At 41.3% G+C, this 20,588-nt stretch overlaps 1 protein-coding gene and 1 long non-coding RNA gene across 2 annotated transcripts in view; both read right to left on the bottom strand.

Moving 5' to 3' along the window:
- Window positions 1-20,588, bottom strand: part of OCA2 (OCA2 melanosomal transmembrane protein) — a 400,590-nt gene that overhangs the window by 280,409 nt on the left and 99,593 nt on the right. The window contains exons 3-6 of the mRNA XM_019529440.1: window positions 16,407-16,505; window positions 13,432-13,620; window positions 6,693-6,750; window positions 4,048-4,120 (exon numbers count right to left, since the gene is read on the bottom strand). Of these exons, the coding sequence (XP_019384985.1) occupies window positions 4,048-4,120; window positions 6,693-6,750; window positions 13,432-13,620; window positions 16,407-16,505 (419 nt within the window). The remainder of the gene's footprint in view (window positions 1-4,047; window positions 4,121-6,692; window positions 6,751-13,431; window positions 13,621-16,406; window positions 16,506-20,588) is intronic.
- Window positions 20,263-20,588, bottom strand: part of LOC109306159 — a 16,374-nt gene continuing 16,048 nt past the window's right edge. Inside the window, exon 3 of the long non-coding RNA XR_002099873.1 lies at window positions 20,263-20,370. This is a non-coding gene — a long non-coding RNA (uncharacterized LOC109306159). The remainder of the gene's footprint in view (window positions 20,371-20,588) is intronic.

Below are 20,588 nucleotides of genomic sequence, written 5' to 3'. Positions count from 1 at the left end.
TGCTTTCACTATGGCACATGTCCAACTTCAAGAATGTGGCCATTGCTCTTTGTTGGAAAGGGACCAGCATACTCAGTACCTTGCAAACTTTATCTGTGAGCATGAAATGTGTTCTAATGTAAGATGTGACCAAGAAGTGATAAACCAGATTAAGGAAGTTGCAAAGACAATGGTCCCTGAAAGAAAGAGTTGATTCTGTTGGGTCCTCTCTAAATGTAGAGGAACAAATTACATTCAGAGCATATTCTTTGCATCTTAGATTTTTTTTTCTTTTGTTCAGGGAAAGGAAACATCCTTTCTGATAATACCAATAAACTTCTTTCCTCCAGCTCTTCATGGCAGTATGATTAAAAGGTTTTACAGTGACCTCTGTTTGCTTCATGACTAATGTAGTTGAATTGATCATTCAATTAAAAACTCATGTACCTTCTGCTGGGACTCTGATAACTGCCATCTTCAGCTTTTCTCATTCTTTTTCTTCCCACTTAACATCCTCATTTTTTCAATATCATCCCACATATGCAGAAGGATTCTAAATAGTTTTGTTGAAAATCTCTAAGCAGAAATATCTGACACCACAATTTAAGTTTTAATATGTCATTAATAATCAGATGCATTTCTTCATTTCCTGGACTTGATCTCTTGATCCTAGACCTTGCAAGAGCAGAATCCATCATTAAATCATTCATGCATGCCCTGAAGGAACATAAGTAATTATACAGTGAAAAGCAACACTTACTGGCTAATTTGAGGGAGATACTTGCTTTTTTTTCTGACCTAAGCTTCATCTAAAACTCTGCTACAAGATGAGCCTTCAAACTATTTTCTGAGCAACAGAGAATATAGGGGAGCTGTTGAGGGTACTGTGGACAAGCAGATCTCAAAGCTGTTACGACTGACAAAGCAAAGGCAGGAACTGACAGCTGGACACTGGAAGGAAGGTCATGTGCGAAACTCACATCTCAGGTTTTGGAAGAATTTGGAGGAGTCTCAGGATTGCAATGCAAAGTAACATGAAAAGTTTCTCTCTAATACATTTATTACGGAAGCCAAATATTTCTAGTATTAAGAGGAGACATTACAATACAGACAATGGCAATACGTGCAGGAAGATAAAAGCAAGCACTGTACCAAACCTGCACAAACTCTTATTTAAATGAGGGTGAGGGCTGATTATGCTATACCTTATTAACATACAAGAATTCCAATTACTTTTTCATTTCAGAAAGCCTAGTTCTATAATAGTGCATTGATCTGTTCCAGCTCTCTGTGCTCCATCACCTGTATAAAAATTGAAAATTGTGCAAAGGTCAGGGCAGAAGTTATTAAAATCAAAGCACAGGCAGGAAAGTAGAGTATATCCAGCATTTCAGAACATTCTACAGCATCCAAAACTATTTTCATTATGGGAGAAAGCAAGAGAAATTTTGCTTGCCACTTTATGTCTATCTAATTAAGAGACTCCTGTCACCTGGGTCACCGATGGCAGTGAAGTTACAGGAGGCCAAAAATCCTCATGTTTTAGGGTATTTCAGCCTACACTGAGCACAGGCAGCATCTTTTCTGTTATGTTTATAATTCAGTTCCCTAAGGGGAGCTTCTTGTTAATTATCACTTGCAGTTAACATGTGACCTTTTACTCAAAGATCTGAAAATGCTTCACAGACTTCCTTGGGAGAGTGTATTGAGCCTCACTTCCTGCAAAAGAGGGCCCTGTTACCATTTAAAACACCTCTGAGCCAATAAAGTCACAGATGAAACACAGAACGGTAGCATCACCTTTTATAAAAATGATACTAAATCTGTTTCATTGGAATCAGTGCTGACATAGAATCCCAATGCACATGCGATCAAAATGGCATTAAAATAAATCTTACTGATGTGGAAAATTGCCATTAGCTCGCAAGGGTTTTCTGGCATTGCTTTGACAGCCTCAGCCTAGCCACCCCTACTGCTACACACTACATGTGCATCATCAGGACAGGCAAAATCAAGAGAGAGGCTACCATTCTGGAGGAATAAGTCAAAAGATGATGAGAGCAGAAAACAATGCAGTTTAACTAGGTGAGAGACCACAACAGGAACTAACCAAGAAAAGACTGAAGAGAAAATAGAAGAGAGTAGAGACAGTTGGGATGAGAAGCAAAGGATTGTTCACCCACCCAGAAGAAATAATTCCCAACTGATAGTCAGAAAGGGGAGGCATTGCCTCCAGCCAAACTAATTCTGGTGCTGAGAAGTAGCAGGCATCGCAGAGAAAATATATCAAACAGAAAGGATGGAATGTATCAAACAGACTACAAAGCTGGAAGAAAAGCAGGTTTTTTGGCATAAACCCCTTCCAATTTTGGTTTTATGTTGTCAGACCAACATGGGAGAGGAGAGAGAGAGAAAATTTGCTTAAGTATTGTCTGTGTGCCTGGCCAAAAATGAAGGAATTGGAAATACCATTTTAAAACATATATTGTTTCACCATTGGAATTACTTTCCATTGGATGTTTTCCAACATGCTGTAGGGAAAGAGGGGCAGGATGCTGATCAGTCTGCTTAAATACTGATTCCCTTAGTATCCTCCATTAGCTACTGAGAGGGACAGGTACTAGGCTAGATGGACCAGAGGTTTGACCCAGTAGAGCACTTCTTATATTGTAGCATATATAAGCTCTGGATCACTAGATAACTTGGATTTCAGGAAGTTCAGCTCTTTTTTATTTTTCTCTCCAGTACAATTCATTTGAATTCACCCCACTTGTGAAGCAAGTAAAGGCTGTCCTACCTTATCATCCCCTTACATCTTTTCCCACCCTGTGATATATGAGGCCCTTTTTAAACAGAAGACAACACAATCTTTGCTTCAAAGAACATATACATCTACAAGGAGAATCACTCTACTGGGACTCTGCTCTATTCCTCCTAAATTTCAGGGACAAATTCAGCATCCCACAGAAACATCCCTCTATATGGGCCAGCCATTAATGGAAGATGCACCTATAAAAGAAGAGAACCCTATATATCCAATCCATAGGAAATTGGATATATAAGATAAAAAGCATGCAATACTTGCTGTCAGGAATTGAACCAGAGAACTTCAGGCTATAAAGCACAATGTATAATAAACTTGAGCTATTTCTTTCATGCAGTGGGATGCATGGGCTCCCCAGAGCACAAACCTGTCTTACTGAGCTCCAAAGATCAAACTCACAGCACTATAGAAATAATTTGTCAAATAATAATACAAATGAAGCACAATCATTCTAAAGCACAGCCAGTAGCAATTCAGCAAAAACAAATACCTCACAGTAATATGTATAGATAACTTGAAAGCCTGTTCGTACTTATTAATCTTTCTGATCTGTTGTATTTATTCATTTCCCATAGTCTAAATACTTAGACTTAAAGCCACTAAAAAATTATCTTCAACAGAAGAATATTGCTGCATTTAACCAATTATTCACTTGCAAAAAACAGTTCGTATAAGTGGTAATCCATTTCTATGCTAATTCTTACTAATTAATTCATCAAGCTTTTTAATTAAATCAGAGCTTCTGCTTAAATCATCCACCTTACTTAAATTTGCCTTAAAATATGGAAAATGCATTAGACAACAATGAAAGATACTGTCCCTCATATTTGTTACAGTTAAGGATTATTTATAAATGTTGTTTTAAATAGCTTAATTTTAATTTATACTAATCGTATCTTTTAGGGTGCTAGTTTAGGCCTTTAATCTCACCAGGACCTTATACTTCTCTTGCTCATACTTTGCATAATTTTGTAAGCCTTCATTTAACAATTCAACTCCTTTTTCAAGACTCAAGCAGAAGGCAAGCGGTACACTTTATCATCATTTGGATGAATTACTTTGGAAATAGGTTGGTAAATTAACTACCTTTTTCACTTTAGAAGCAGTTCTATTATATGGTGTCAGACAGTAAGAAAACACACTTTCAATATCTAAATTACAAAGCAACAAAGAAAACCTTTTATATAAATTTACCAATGAAACTGCACTGCTGTTCTTATAAGCAAATATCTGATAAAGGATACAGTAGCTTTCCAAAGGTGACACAGCCAACATCTGCCAGGAGACTCCTTGATCTGGATAAGTGCTAAACAAAATCTATGAAAACATGCAAAAAGCCACACTTTGAATTGTTTAAGAATTAGCAACACTTGCCCAAGCCATCTTAAAAGTATAAAATATTGCATTTTCCTTTATGATTCACGGAAGGCTTTTATAATTCACTACAATACGTGAGCATGTTGTGAATACACAACGATCCTGTATTCACAACATATATATGTACATGTAACTCCAGATTTAAAACCAGGCCTGTGATCTATAAGGGCTACTGGTGTTGAAGACATACTTTATCTTCCAAGCTCACACATTTTATTTATTTTAATCAAATTTTGATGATAAAGTTTTGAGCTGGTCTTAGAGGCCTATCTGAAAATTTAAGGCCTGTCCTAGCTGAGGGAATACAGCCATTGCCCACTGTGCCCTCTGATAGAGGAGTACTGCCAAAGCAAGATCCCTCATGAAGACAAGAAGGTAACTTTCTCCTGTCCAAAACTATTGCAACCCCAAGATTCATAGATATACATAGCAGTCAAGAACTTCACTCTAGCTATTCAGTAGCAAAATTTTCTAAGGATGGAAACAGATGTCACCTTCTGTTGCCTTTGTGCCACTATAAAAATTCTTATGATGACACAAAGAGAAAGCAAATAGATGTCCATACCCTTTATCATGCTACAAATGCGATCCCAACAAAAGGTACTAATAATTTGTGCTGCTTTATTGTGGCAGATGTCTATTCACTTTATGGCAGGAGAGCATGGGCACCCAGAGCTAGATGGGCAGCCATCCTGGGTAGGCACTCTCAGGGCTTGAGGGTATTGGCCGTCAGATTTCCCATGCAAGATGGAGCCCCTCAAGCCTCAGAGGCACCTGCCCAACTTTCCCCTCTTCCAGACATGTGCCACCAGGATCTCCAGGGCATATCTCTGGAAACAGGAGAAGTTGGGGTTCCCTGCTGTCAGAGATGCACCCTGGCAATCTCTTGGGCACATGTCTAGAAGCAGGGAAAGACTTTACCAATGCCAGAAATGTGTCTCTGGCAATCTCCAGAGTATCTCTCTAGAAGCAGGGAACCTGGCAGCATCTATTTCCAGCTTGAGTTACAGATGCCTCCCTGCTCTGCCTCTATCTTCCATCTGTCACAACAGTGTAACTGCTGCTGAATCCTGAATCAATGCCTTTCTGCATGCTCTTTCTCTCTGTTCTTCAGAGATGCAGAGGAACAAAGAGCTAGGTCCTATTCCAGCTATAAGGCACTTAAATGTGATCCTATTTCACATTGCTCATGCTCTTAAAAAACCTAATACAATGACATGGGGCCTCCTCTGCCATACTGCCTTTCTATGACTTAGGTTTAAGGCTAAGATAACTGCATGTTACAAAAATAGATGTATTTTACAACAAAGTTGTAATTGGTTTTAAGGATCTTCAGGGAAACATGATCGCAGTGTGGATTAGGATTACACGTTGATGCTTAACAGGCGGTATAGGACCTGGCTCTACGTGTGCCTTTTTTGTCATTTTCACAGCAGTCAGGAAAGAAAGCATACAACAATTCTGGATCTGGCTGATTCACAATGCTCAATCGGATCAGTCTGCTGAATATGCCTAAAGGGAGCAATGATGATGCAACAGAGAGTCAGACAATCCAGGAGGAAAGAAAATGAGCATCTTGAATGAGAGACTAAGAGGAGCAAACTAGATTCAAGCAATGAGAAGATAAAGCCACTGCAAGGAGTAAAGAATGCATTGAGGAGCTGGAGATGGGGGGGCGGGAAGCACATATGAGGGCTTATAAGAAAGAGAGACACCAGGCAAAATGTTTTTCATGGAGAAAAAGAGAGAGAATATTAGAATGCAAGTCAAAGATAGAGGAGGAAAGGAGGCAGAGGAAGAAGAGAAGTAGAGAAGAAGTAAAAAGACAGACATATAGGAACTAGAAATCTGGCATGAGTCACAATGGAAGGGTTCAAGGAGAGGATGAGTTTCAAGTTTGATTCTGTGAGATCTAGCTAGAAAATATAGCTGTATCTAATGCTGCCTATGGTAAGAATTCCCATGATCCTTCCAGCTTTATTTTATTCTTCAAATAGGAATAAATGCTATGGACCCTTGATGGCTGCTAGCACTTCTTTGCCTGATGAGAAGTGCTACAGCCACCTGTAGTTTAATAACCATTAGGCACAACAAGCAATCCATTCACAGTTTTTTGGGCTTCTTTCCACTCTGCCAAAAGTTCCACATAAATTTGAGGGGAAAGGAAAGGCATTTATTTGTAAGACATTTTGACCAATGAAGGTCTAAGGAATGTCTTCAATTTTAAAATAGTACTTGCAGTAGTACTTGAAGACCCATTCCAAAATTATTTTGCAGCCATTAGACACATTTATACTAATGATCTGAACATGCTTCTTCAAACTACACTCCATAATCCCTTCTAATGTAAGCTTGCCCCCCAAATAGTTGTCTGAATAGACCATAAAGTCTGCTGCTTTCTTTTATGAAGATAGGATTTGCTCTTTGAGTGATGATACTTCCAAAATCAGTACATTGACTTAATTCTTTAAAATTAGCAAACAGAAAAAAATGTTGCAAATCCAGTACTTACAGAGCACACAACGACAAAGATAAAAAGGCCCAAAACTTTTAGGAATTTTAAACAGCATCTGAAATGTAAGAAAATATGTTTTTATTGAAACATTATGAACAAAAGTCAATTGTATTCTATTAGTGTCTGTGCCTTCATAGGAGTTAGACAGATGTAACAATTATATCAATACCAAAGATATTATAGGCTGTCAGGATACAACTTGTATATCAACATGATCCTATAGTGATACAAATGTAGCAAAACCTTGTTACATTCAGGCCACCTACAGTCATTACACTTTTACTTGTATAAGTGATCAGAAGCTGGTCTATACCTGTAACAGAACAGAAGTATGGCACACAAAACCAATCTATACTCATAAAAGAACAAAAGTTTGGCACACACAGACTAGTTTAAAAATGGCAGAACCCAGTCTAAGTATCCCCTAGGGGCAAATGTGTGTTCTGTTTGCTACCAATCTAAACTACACCAGTTACAGAAAACCGCATAATTTATATTGATTCCTTCTTGAGCTTTTTAAATGTTTGTACATTCAAAAATGTTTGAATGTCTTTGACTTCAGGATCAAAGTTAGAGTGATTTAGCTAACTGGTATAAGTATAGAATTAGGCAGCTGTCACATTTACAATATAACAGCTGATGCATGCTTCCCTAGCAGCAGCTCCCTCTTCTCTTTAAAGTGGTTAAAACAGGGGTCGGCAACATTTTTGGACAGAGTGCCAAAAACACCCGCAAACTTGGCTTGCAAGGTGTTGGTGTGCCAGGTGCAGAAGGTGAGGGGCCCAATCCTTATTGCGACAGTCGGGCCCTGGCCCCTTCCCTGCTGCCTGCCCCGAGGTGCATGTGCCAAGCAAAATGCCTTCATCTGCCACACGCTGGCACCTGTGCCGGTTGTTGCCTACCCCTGGGTTAAAAGATACATTGAATGAGTAGTCTGAGAATTTAGTGTCCCAAACAGTGGTGAGAACTTGGTAACATACAAATAACCATCAATAATCATGAAGGGCCCCAATTTGTAGATCTTAAAAGCAGAAAGCTATTTTTTTTCACTTCAATGAAGTTTTCTTTGTATAAGAATTTATAGCCTGGGCCTTGAATGCATTCTACTGATTTCTTAAAAAGAGTGTGGCAGGGCACTGGTTGTGCCTGCCACTTTAAGGGCCTGGAGCTGGCAGCCACCAGGTGCCTGATGAGGGCAGCCATTATAAACTGCCATTATAAACTGCCCATATAAACAGGGCAGTTCAGCTGTGAGAGGCCAGGCAACAACATTGCCTAGCCAGAGGGCTGCTGATATCATCTGAAGGAAGGGGAGGAGCTGTAGGGGAAGGTCAGGAGGCTCCTGGTCCTGGGCATGACCTATAACTGCACCCTGCTGGGAGTGGGTGGCCTGGTGAGGCTCCTAGTGGTGCGAGAGCCCCCAGAAAACGCCAGGCCAGTTACCACCCTGGTGAAAGGCAGGTCAGGGCACCTTAAACCCTAGCCTCCACAACCAGGTGGGTTACCCCTTTGTTGGATGGTTGGGAAGGTGGACCCCCACAGAGAGAGAAAATGCCATAGACTCACACTTGTCTGGACTTCCCCAGACTGGTCAATGCTGGGGCCAGGATTGGAAGGCTCGAAGGGCCAGGGGCCACCGCAAGGAACACCCAAGAGCTGCACGCCTGGGGTTCCAACTGGCCTGGAGGTGGGCCGGGGCTAGTGAGCTGAAGGTCCCAGTGGGGGGATCACACCCAAAGGGGAAGTGGTTCAGGGAGCTATGTTGCCTGGTATGACAGCAAAAGAGACTGCCTGAGGGGGTTCAATGGTAGGATTCTGGGGCCCAATGTGGGGGCCAGTGATAATGAGAACATCTAGATGCCTTCTGCAAGGCTTGGGTTGCGGTGTAAGGGAGGAAAGGAGCTGCAGATAGCACCCCCTGGCATCAGGGCAGAAAATGGGCATCCTCCCATTAAAAATTACATCTTTAAATTATTAATTAACAACAAGGCATGGTGGGCAAGAAGGTGGGTGGTTAGCCCAGGAACAGGTGGGTGGGCCACACTGAGATCAGCCCCGAGCAGGCCCCCTGTTATAAAGAGCATTAGCCAAAATGGTTTCTCCAAAATGTAACCATCTCCTAATGTATAGCCTGGAAAGACATGGAAATAGCTATAATCCTGTCCTTTGTTATGTAAAGTTGGACTTTTACACACCACCCTCCATTAATTTTAGTGACCCCTGTTGTACTATCTGGGATCAAATCTGGAGATATTTCTGTTTTAGAATTTACTGTATGCCTGCTATCAAAATATGCAGGCATACATCTTTTTCAGTGTCATTTATTATTTAAAGAAGTAGATTGGTCAGCTCATCTTGCCAGAATTAATATTAAATTCCAAATAACAAATCAATTGGGGAAAAAAAGAAAGGAAGAGTCAAATGTTTTTGGAAAGGGGGAACAGACATTCCAAGTTTCTCAAGGAGAAAAGAAAAGGATTTCTTTAAAAGTATTTTCTTAAAAGCAGTCTCTCAACTTTCTCTAGTTTCTGAACATTCACAGATGAAGTGGCTACCACAGACTCTGCTGGGTTTTTCATTATGGTTTTATTTATTAGTTTCACTGTGTATCTGTGCACACTGGACAAATGCAGTGCCATGAAATGTTCCAGAATTGCAAAATAGTGTTACTTCTTTTGGTAAGCAAGGCTTATTTAATACCAACTTTTCTGCTTAAAAAATGTGCATGTACCAGTAAGTATTCTAATGATTTATCATTAGAATAGTTGGTTTTGTCATTTGTCTCTATTAATTCATTGTTAATTGAAACATGAATCTCTCTCTCTCCCTGGCATTCTATCTAAAGGCAAAAACATTAAGACATTTCCCTGCCTCCCTGATAGCATGCTAAATCAATGGGTGGCTTTAAAAATGAAGATGACAAGGGGGAAAAAAAGACATTTCCTTGGGAGAAATGGACAAATAAGCTTAGAAAGGAACAGTCCAATAAATAGTTTCTTCAACAGAAAAACATTGTGTAACCAAAAATTAAACTAGATTAGTTTAGATACATTCAGAAATCATTTCTGAATCCCAGTGGAAATAAATTCCCTGCCTCAAATTCACTGGTACTTGTGGGAGAATTGCAAGATACCTTGAGTATATTTTTGCCAACATTTAAAAAAATAATGTTTTTATCTTTCTCTTTCTTCATCTAATCTGAATTATGATGGAGGGTATAAACAAATGTGCATGTGTAGTGAATTTAATAAGGGAAGAAGAGGTGCTGCTGCTCCAGACCACACAGCAGCTCTACGGTGCATAATCCTACAGCAATACACATGAGCTAAATCACTCCAGCTTTGATCCTTTATGATGCAGGGTTAAAGTTGAAGTGATTCTGCTACCCATACATGTATAGAGTTTTCGATCTTAATCATTTGTATCTATCCAAACTATGAGATGAATATAGCATCAAATCAGAATTGTAGGACTTTACTTATACATTGCACGGATTTAAAGAATAACATGAGACAGAGGGAGCTTTTGATACAAGTCTTCAAATATCTGAGGGGTGGTTATATGGAAGATGAAGATGGGCTATTTTCTATGGCTACAGGGGACAGGGCACAGATAAATGGTGCTGAACTGCAGCAAGGAAATTTAGGTTGGCTGTTAGGAAGATCTTTCTCCCTGTGAGGGTGGTTAAGCTTTGGAGCAAGCCACCCAGAGGGGCTGTGAGATCCCCAACCTTGAATGGTTTTAAGAGCAGGTTAGACAGACACTTGGCTATGATTGATTAGTCAAGTATGATCCTGCCTTGAGTAGACCTCCCAAGGTCTCTTCCAACTTTACAGTTCGGTGATTCTAAGCAAAGGTGGCAGAAAAGCGGTTTCTTTTAGAAACAAAACATTCCAGTCTGTGGGGAAAAAAATGAAATAAGCAAAAGAAAAAAGAGCAATGGCCAACTTTTAATCACAAAAGCAATTGTCAGTGCCTCCAGACTGATAAATATGTGAAAGCTACAACTAAGCAGGTTGTGTGGAAAATACCTGATATAGATTTATTCAATTATAAATCTCTCTCTCTACCAATTATTCTCTCCATCTATAAGCAGACAACTAATATTTTCTTAAACTTACTATTTTACAAATTTTTAAAGCCCTGTATAGATTAAAATTACATGTAATGCATCTGATACATTTTCAGGCTGCACTTTCAAATGATGTTTCAGTAGCTCATACTGAAACAAGAATCAAGATGACAGCTTCATTTTAAGCTACAATAGAAACCAGGAGCACTAATTGAGCCTTTATGAGTCCATAACTACTCATCTGTAAGCAACAAATTCATCCTGAAATGCTGACAAGATATAATATAAAGCTTTAGAAAGTGGTTATTTTATTGATTAAGTGTAGCATTTCAAAAGGTTGTTGTTTGTTTGCCTGGCTGTTTTGGCACTCTATTGCAGAAGCAGTTTTCTAAGAGCTTACAAACAGGATATGATCATCTATTGACTTAACCATATTTAGAAATCTGTGCCTGGCTCCACAAATATAATCTGGCACAGCAATGCAAGTACAAATTCTGTGCCAGATTCTTTGCTGATTTATGCCTCCAGCACAATCCCATTGGACTACAATGGAGCTGCATGTATTGTATATTTGTGCAGAATTTCACCCTCCATTTTTAATCTTAATCCTTTGGAGACAGATCCTCATCTAAAGTAAACCAGCATAGCTCAATTAACTCCAGCCAACTTACTCCAGCTGAGTATATGGGCCTTTATGTAGCTGCAGCAATACTGGACTGAAAATCTCTCTCAGCAAACCCTGCCAGGACAGTATAGGACTTTCCCAAATGTAAAGTTCTGCTGCACTGGAAAGTATTGATTAAATAAATAAAAAAACCCAAAGCAGGGCCACAATAAAATAAAATATTAGCTCTAGTGGCAGGTACCACAAAAAACAACGCTGTGCATTTGTCAGCTTCTGTTCAAACTGTAACCATTGTAACCAATACAGTTAACCTGCTTTGTTTACTCAACAACAGAGTAAAATAGGGCAAAACCCCATTTTTCTCAAAGAGCCATAATTTTAAAAAAGAGCAACAAATATGAAACAGTGAGCTAAGGCAAAATACATACACTAAAAAAAAAAAAATTACAGGCATTTTATGAAAGGATGGCAAACTGTAGGTCCAGGAGATGATACAGAGATCTGTAACCTGATGTGTACCTTTGGCCTAAATATTAAGTCTGTGCGAAGTTTTGGTCCCTGATGTGATTCAGCAGAGATTCAGCCCAATTCAGTGGCCAAATCTCCGAATCTGAATCAAATCGGGAGTCCCTTTAATCTCTCCAAATCAAATCAGAACACTCTGAATCGATTCGGAAATATTCAGAGATTCAGACATAGACATAGCTTTAAATGTTTTTTCTACATACCTAGAGGTACCAGGCAGCCGTGAACGCTGTGGCTGACAGAGTGTCCCACAGAAGCATGGGGGGCTCCCCATCGTGCTCAGTAGCAAACCCGGAAGTAGACCAGAAGCACTTCTGGTCCACTTCTGGGTCTGGCAGGGAGCACGCAGGGGACCCCCTGAATCCCCCCGGCTCAGTGACTGGTGCCTCCTGGGTCCGGGGGGGGTACATGGGGTCCCCTGTGGCTGACTGCTGAGCTGGGAGGGCACAGGGGGGCCCCCCCAGTGTGCTCCCCGGCAGACCCAGAAGCAGACCGGAAGTACTTCCAGTTCACTTCCATGTTCACTGCCAAGCATGCAGGGGGGCCCCTGCACTCCTGTGGGACACTTCGTCCACCCCACTATCACAATGTTCACAAGTCATGCCTGATACCTCAAGGTATGTAGAAAAAACATATAAAGCTGTCTCTATGGCCAAATCGCTGATTCTCCGAATCAGTATCAAATCTTCATATTTGGATTCTGCTGAACCGAATTGGAGACAGCGATCTGAATCTATTAATCAAATCACTGTCCCCAATTCAGGCTGAATCTGAATCCAAATCAAATACAGCCTGTTTCACACACCCCTACTAATTATTGCAGGTCAAACTAAAATAAAAAAAGTCGTGAAGGGACACAGGGAATTAGTATCTGGGAAAGAGTTTGTTCACCTAAAAACCTGGTCAACGTTGTGAAATTTTATATTCAAATTCACGTTGCATTGATTTATTGTAATTTACTAATAAAACTAAGCCCCACAAGGGAAGCAAATGTAGGCTTTATACAGCAGGTACACACCTACTAAAATATTTAAAAGGTAGAAGTCTGTCAAGCATTTCTGATAATGCTTTCTACAACTGTAAATATAGAAAGCTATTATCATTATACATTCTATTTTTAGAGACGGTGATCGTTAAATACTGTGTAAATAAAACACTGCTTACTCAGGCCTAAATTAAACACTATAGAATTACTAAATGTATCCAAAGTAGCACGTATTCTGGAAGAGCCCAAGAGTTAAAATTGAACAGAATTTCAAAGGTGTAAAGACAGCCTGTTTCCCTTCACATGTAAGTATATACCTGGTGCTTGTATAAGAAGGGGACAATAGATTATAAAGCAGATAGCTTTCAACTGAGTCTCTAGCTTAAAAATCAATGACACAACATGCCCCAAAGTGCAAAGTGTTATTTTACTCATTTGCAGGAAATAAATCAATTGCAAGGCATATTCCCTTAGTCATTGACCCTTGTAGAAATAATAAAAATTTAAAGAGTACACTTTGAATTCAGACCTCATCTTTGATATATTGAACTTGACGTGAAGGTTGTCCAAGAGTTCACATTTCTCAGATGAAGCAGATCTAGACAAGCTGGTCATTTCACTTCCCAGCTGAGACCTTTGCTCAAATTCTGCAGAGCTGTTGTCCCATGAATCATCCTCCATGGTGAAATCTGGATTATGAAGAGCCATGTATCGTAACCTATAACACAATTATATCCTTAATAGTAAAACATGGTATATCTTGATCTTATGCACTTTTAACTTTACTTTGACTTTAAAGGACATAATAATATTAGTAAAAGTAAGTACATGCCTAAAAGTCTGCCAAACTAGGGAAACAGTCATAAATTCATAGATGTTAGGGTCAGAAGGGACCTCAATAGATCACTGAGTCTGACCCCTGCATAGGCAAGAAAGTGTGCTGGGTTCAGATGACCGCAGCCAGATGCCCATCCAACCTCCTCTTGAAGACCCCCAGGGTAGGGGAGAGCACCATCTCCCTTGGGAGCCCATTCCAGACCTTGGCCACTCTAACTGTGAAGAAGTTCCTCTTAATGTCCAGTCTAAAGCTGCTCTCTGCTGGCTTATGACCATTATTTCTTGTGACCCCCAGGGGCGCCTTGGTGAGTAGAGCCTCAGCAATTCCCTTCTGCACCCCCATGATGAATTTATATACAGCCACAAGGTCGCCTCTCAACTTCTCTTGTGGAGGCTGAAGAGGCGCAGGTGCCTAGTCTCTCCTCGTATGGCTTGGCCTACAGGCCCTTAACCATACGTGTGGCCCTTCTCTGGACCCTCTCCAGGTTATCCACATCCCTCTTGAAGTGTGGCGGCCAAAACTGGATGCAATATTCCAACTATGGTCTGACCAGTCCCCGATAGAGGGGAAGTATCACCTCCTTGGTTCTGTTATGCATCTACTGATGCATGATAATGTGCAGTTAGCTTTACTGATGACTTCGTCACACTGACAACTCATGTTCATCTTGGAGTCCACTAGGACTCTGAGATCCCTTTCCATTTCTGTGCTGCCAAGCAGGTAATTTCCTAGGCAGTAGGTGTGCTGGACATTTTTCCTCCCTCGGTGCAGCACTTTGCATTTCTCCTTGTTAAATTGCATTCTATTGTTTTCTGCCCATTTGTCCAACCTGTCCAGATCTGCCTGTAGTTGTTCCCTGCCCTCCGGTGTGTCCACTTCTCCCCACAGTTTTGTATCATCCTCAGACTTGGACAGAGTACATTTCACTCCCTCCTCCAAGTCGCTGATGAAGACATTAAAGAGTATCGGTCCAAGGACCGAGCCCTGCGGGACCCCACTGCCCACATCCTTCCAGGTCGATATCAACCCTTCCACCACCACTCTCTGGGTATGACCCTGTAGCCAATTCACCACCCACCCGCCTGTGTAATCATCCAAGTCACAGCCTCTTAATTTGTTCACCAGTATGGGGTGGGATACTGTATAGAAGGCCTTCCTGAAATCTAACTAAATGATATCTACCCCTACTCCTGCATCCAGGTGTTTTGTAACCTGGTCATAAAAAGAGACTAGATTAGTCAGGCATGATCTACCTGCTACAAACCCAGTTGGGGCTCTGTAACATAATTTAGGAATGTTCCTTGCTAAACACACAAAATCCTCTGTGCAACTGTGGATGTGCTTACACATTACAATTAGCACATGCTAACTCTAAGGAATGTTAGTTTGTGTTCAAGTTAGCATGTACAGGGAGCAGTCGCACATTAAGGGTTAATACCCTTTCTAACAAGCACTGCTCAGACCTGCCACTAGTGACCAGGAGCATGGCTCGGAGCTACAAGACTGCTCCATGCCTGCAACATTCACCAGCCCTCTAATCTCAGTATAGGCTGGGGGGTCCACTATACTGCATGGATTGCCCCCTACCTGATCTCCCTCTCTGCCCCCTGCATCACTCTCTTCTCCCGCATCTTGATCACCACCCCCAATGATTTTGTTAGCCCCCCCAATCACCCCCTCCACCTCCAGATCACCACCCTGCTGCCCCAATCAGCCCCACAGCATTGGTATCATCAGCAGGGAGGGGGACTCCTCCTCCTTGCCTGCTCCCAAGCTCTCTGTAGCCCACACTGTGCCTATGTGCCAAGATTCAGCCCCCACCAAGCCCTGTGGATGTCTGGTAGCTCCTTGCCCCCCTCTCCCCTGCCTTCCCTTCACCTGTGGGGGCTGGACCCAAGCGCACAGGTCTGGTGCAGACTTCAGGGAGCCCTGGAACAGACAAATAGGGGGAAATCCCCTCCCCCACTGCTGCTGCTCTTGGGCTAATCAGGGTGGTGGGGAGGTGATCTGGGGGTAGAGCAGCTAATTAGGGAATGGGGAGGGGGCATCCAGGGGCCAATAGGAATCATCCAGGGGTGATTCAGGGAGGTGGAGGGGATGCCAGCCTATCAGTTCTCCTCCCATCCTCCTGCCCTCTCCATCCTGCAATCCTGCCCCTCCCACTTTCCTCATGCCCCCTCTCCACTCATCCCCCCCTGCCCTCTTCACCCCTTTCCCCCTCTATCCCTATCTACCACCTGCTTTCCAGGTGTCACCCAGAACAGTAGAGATCTGGATGATAGCTAGTCCACCTAGGAGCAGTGCCTCCTGGGATATAGGACAACTGCATATTGGTAGTTTTATCTCAGTTGAATAGCTAGAAGTTAATTTATATAGTTGCCCACAGTGGCATAATTTTAAGATGCCTAACACATGTTTATGAGCTTTAATATGCAACCATTCAAGTTTAAAATGTTTTAACACTGTCGAATTGTAACGTGTAATCTTGCTTAATGCTTTGAAGCATACAGACTGAACATACTACCGTGATGTCACCTCCTCCTCTCATGACCCCGTTGTTCATCAAGCTGCTTCCCAGAATGCCTCAGATTAGTATGTCAGAAGGAAAAGTGCAGAATAGAACAGAATGGAATAGAATCCCTTCGCTTGAAACAAAAATAACCCACCCATTTTCCTCTGATGAAACCTTCAGCAAAGGTGTCTTCTCTGTAAAGCAGTTGTCTTTTGATCTCATGTTGAATAACTTGGGCAAATTGAAGTGGTACCTTAAAAAATGGGGAAGACACAAAGTGGCTGATTATCAATAATCACTAGCACCTAAGGTTCTACATAAAATGTTGTTTGATAAAAAGCACATTTATCTAATTAAATGCTAACTCAACAAGTGAGAGATGGCCTGGAGCTGCTTACCAGAAACTTCAGACAAAATTCTATCCATTCTTCAAATAGGATCTCACATCAGTTTCCCCCCAAATTCTTCCATATACAGAACACAGAAGTTATACAATGCAAATTAACACCAAAGAGAACTATAGATCGAGGAATGGATATTTATTAAAAATTTAGGATGGTCTTCTAAGTTTGTGGCCGTACCAAAGTGCTGCTGGGTCAAAGGAAATACTTTGAAGTGATTTCCTCCCCTTTTATCCAAGGTACTAACCATTTAAATGTTGCGAATCCTTTGGACTTCCTTTGATTTATCCTTACCCATAGATGTTCAGGTAGTATCAATGGTGATACAGGCCTTTTTGGCCTGGGCTAGCTACCACCCCCGCAGCTGGAAACTCTGATCTTTTGGCTCCCACCCCCAAGCTGGAAATGCTGCCAAGCAAGAGAGTCTGGCCATGGAAATACATTCTTATACTTCAAGGCTAAATAACACTAACCTACTGTACCTGGAGCCAAGAATAGAAAATGCAGAGACTCTAACATGGGCAAAATGAATCAATCTACTTCCTCATTGGTTTGGATCACTACAGCTGCAACATCCCTGGGCTATGATCCTTCCATGAGCTCCCAAACTACTTCCACTGCTAACAAAAAAAAATAGTTGGCCATGGTGTCCCAAACCTTTAATAAGCTAAAGGCCTGTTGCTTCAAGAACTGTATCTTCATCCCTGGCTGCCAGGAAAGGATCAGTAAGATGAGACTGAAGTAAAAGCGCATTAAGGACTGAGCAGGTGTGGCATGCTCAGGAGAAGTCCAGCTACACGAGTGGAAAAAGGATCTGAAATCTGAGAAGTGGGGAAACAAAAATAACTGATGGCTACATAAATATAAATGGGCGTCTGAAGGCAAAATAAAAATTTGTCTCAAGAAATTAGTAAGTGATCTCTACAGGGAGACTGAATTAAACCTAGATTCATTGGGAACAGGAGTTACAGAGAACACTTAAATATAGTACAACCTTATTGTAATGAACTCCCCAGGATCCAGAGAAAAGTTAATTAAAAAGGGATGTTTACTGGAATAGCGTCATTCACTTTGCTGCTGCAAAATAATGTGGGGGGGGTTATAATGAGTTTGTGTTATAAACTGACTCCTCGTGCTAAGGAGAGGAGAAAGAATAAAATTATGAACTCACAAAATGTGTACTTACAGGCAGCAGAACTTTTTGCATAACCCTGCAAAGACTTACATGTGCCAATTCAAATAATTGGAAAAATTCTTCTTTCCAAGCTTTCAGGTACAGATACCCCTCACAAGGCAGAGTTGGACATGGCTTTACATGTCCTACCAAAAAACAACAATTAACTGCTTCTTCTATTAAGCAACACGCTAGAACCCACAGCACTAAAAACAGACACTGCATGGTGTTATTTATGAATTATTCCACTATCAGCAAGTTTTTCATATGGTATCAACCTTTTCACAAGAACACATGCTAACAATGAAAGTAAAATCTCTGATTAGTAACCCAAAAACATTTGACAAACACTGACAATTTTTTACTAATGATTTGTTATTTGGAACTTAATGTTAACTCTACCAAGATGCACTGGACCCCTGATCTAGCAAGCTGATAATTTACTACACAAGCTGAATCTACATCTGAATCGACTGCAGTACAAACACACCCTGAGGGCTACATGCTGTTCCTTATTCAAGAAACTTGGTAAAACCACTTTCTATCCCCAAGGTGAGTAATCACCACACATGAGTACTGAAGCACAAAGTGATTGCAGAAAATACAACCAAAAAGGTGATGTCAGAAGTAAACTGCATAATCTAACAGTCTCCTGGGGGTTATTTCAAGATTTTGTGATTCAGGCCATCCTCTACTTTGGTGTAGAACATGTCCATATTTATTGATGCCTAATTTTTCCCCCTTAAATCACCTCTGAATATGGCTGTAGAGCTTCCTTTGAGGGCTAGAAAAGAATGACCAATATACTGAACCTTCAGCTCACAAAGTGGAACTCATTAGTCTGTGATGCTATCAATTTACACAGAGTAAGGGGAGAAGGAAGGGAAAATAGAAGAGCAGGAAGGATAAAAGAAAAAGTCAGGCTCAGTGAAATCATAAGTCCCAACTATTGAAAGTTGTCAATGTTATACTTAGACAGAAAAAAATATAGAGATAAACTATGAAGCAAATGAATGGACAAAGGGACCTATAAAGATAAAAATTTTGGATGGGGAAGAAAAGTTAGAAAAATCACAACAAAGGAATAGCGTGGGCTAATAACCACCAAGAATAAAACTCATTCCAATCCAGAGCAGTCTCACACAAGGCCTCTTGCACCTCTAGAAGCTCTATGCAGTGGCTACACAAGGCATCAGTCATGGGCAGCATCAAAAAGCTCATTTGGGGATAAAGCAGAGATAATCTGGGAAGGCCAATGATCCACGTTCACATAGATTTAATGTTGTACCTTGCAGCTGCATGAATGTGGAGGGAAGTCTTCTTTTCCTGTCCTGGTTACTGGCAAATGTGTTTGTAATCCCTGATTTAACTTGCACACTTTCTTATGTTTCCATAGGAATTGAGATAACTGAATGGCACGGCCAAACCAAAGGCTTCTCCACAATAGAATCACAGAAAATTAGAGCTGAAAGAGACCTAAGGAGGTCATCTATTCCAACCCCCTGCTCATACCAGGACCAACCCCAACTATATCATCCCAACCTTATTGAACTTCCAATTTGCCTAGGTCTATGTTAGGAATGCTAGCCCTACCCTCCAGCATAAACACTATTCCCCACAGCTTGGTGTCATCCACAAACTCTCTGGAGGTGCACTCTATCCCATCTTGCAGATTGTTGATGAAGACATTGAACAAAACTGGCCCCAGGACTGACCACTGGGGCACTCCACCTGATATTGGCTGCCAACTAGACATCGAGCCATTGCTTACTACCTTTTGACCCTGACAATCTAGCCAGTTTTCTATCCACCTTACAGTCCATTAATCCAACCCATACTTTCTTAGCTTACTTGTGAGAATATTGTGAGAGACTATATCAAAAACCTTGCTAAGGTCAAGGTAGATCACATCCACTGCTTTCCCTGCATCCACAATGCCAGTCATCTCATCAAAGAAGGTGATCATAGATTTCATAGACATTAGGGCTGGAAGGGACCTCGGAAGATTATCAAGTCCAGCCCCCTGCCCGAAGGGAAGGAAGTCAGCTGGGGTCATAAGATCCCAGCAAGATAAGCATCCAATTTACTCTTGAAGGTATTCATTGTAGGTGCTTGAACCACCTCTGATGGCAGGCTATTCCAGATCTTGGGGGCTTAGACAGTAAAGAAATTCTTCCTTATGTTCAGCCTGAAACAGTTTTGCAGTAGTTTATAACCGTTCAACCTCCTCATCCCTTGGGGAGCTCTGGCGAACAAACGTTCCCCCAGATACTGGTGGTCACCCCTGATAAGCTTATAGGTGGCCATCAGATCACCCCCTCAGGTTGGTCAGGCATGACTTGCCCTTGGTGAGTTCAGGCTAACTGTTTCTAATAACTTATTTTTCTCCAAGTGCTTAGAGATGGATTCCTTGAAGACTTGCTTTATGATTTTTCCAGGAACTAAGGCAAGGCTGACTGGTCTGTAGTTCCCTAGATCCTCCTCCTTCCCTTTCTTAAAGCTGGGCACTAGATTTGCCCTTTTCTGATTATCCAGGACTGCTCCTGACCACTGCAAGCTTTCAAAAATAATGGCCAGGCATTCTGCAATCACATTGGTCAACTCCCTCAATACCCTTGGGTATTTCCTATCTGGCCCCATGGACTTGTATACATCCAGCTTTTCTAAATAGTCCCTAACATAGATTTTTCATAGATTTCATAGACATTAGGGCTGGAAGGGACCTCGGGAGATCATCGAGTCCAGCCCCCTGCCCAAAGGG

This window comes from Crocodylus porosus, unplaced genomic scaffold, assembly GCF_001723895.1.
Source record: "Crocodylus porosus isolate Cpor-Errol unplaced genomic scaffold, CroPor_comp1, whole genome shotgun sequence".
Lineage (NCBI taxonomy): Eukaryota > Metazoa > Chordata > Crocodylia > Crocodylidae > Crocodylus > Crocodylus porosus.
The sequence above is the reverse complement of the archived record's forward strand: the minus strand, read 5'-3'. Positions and strand labels throughout refer to the sequence as shown.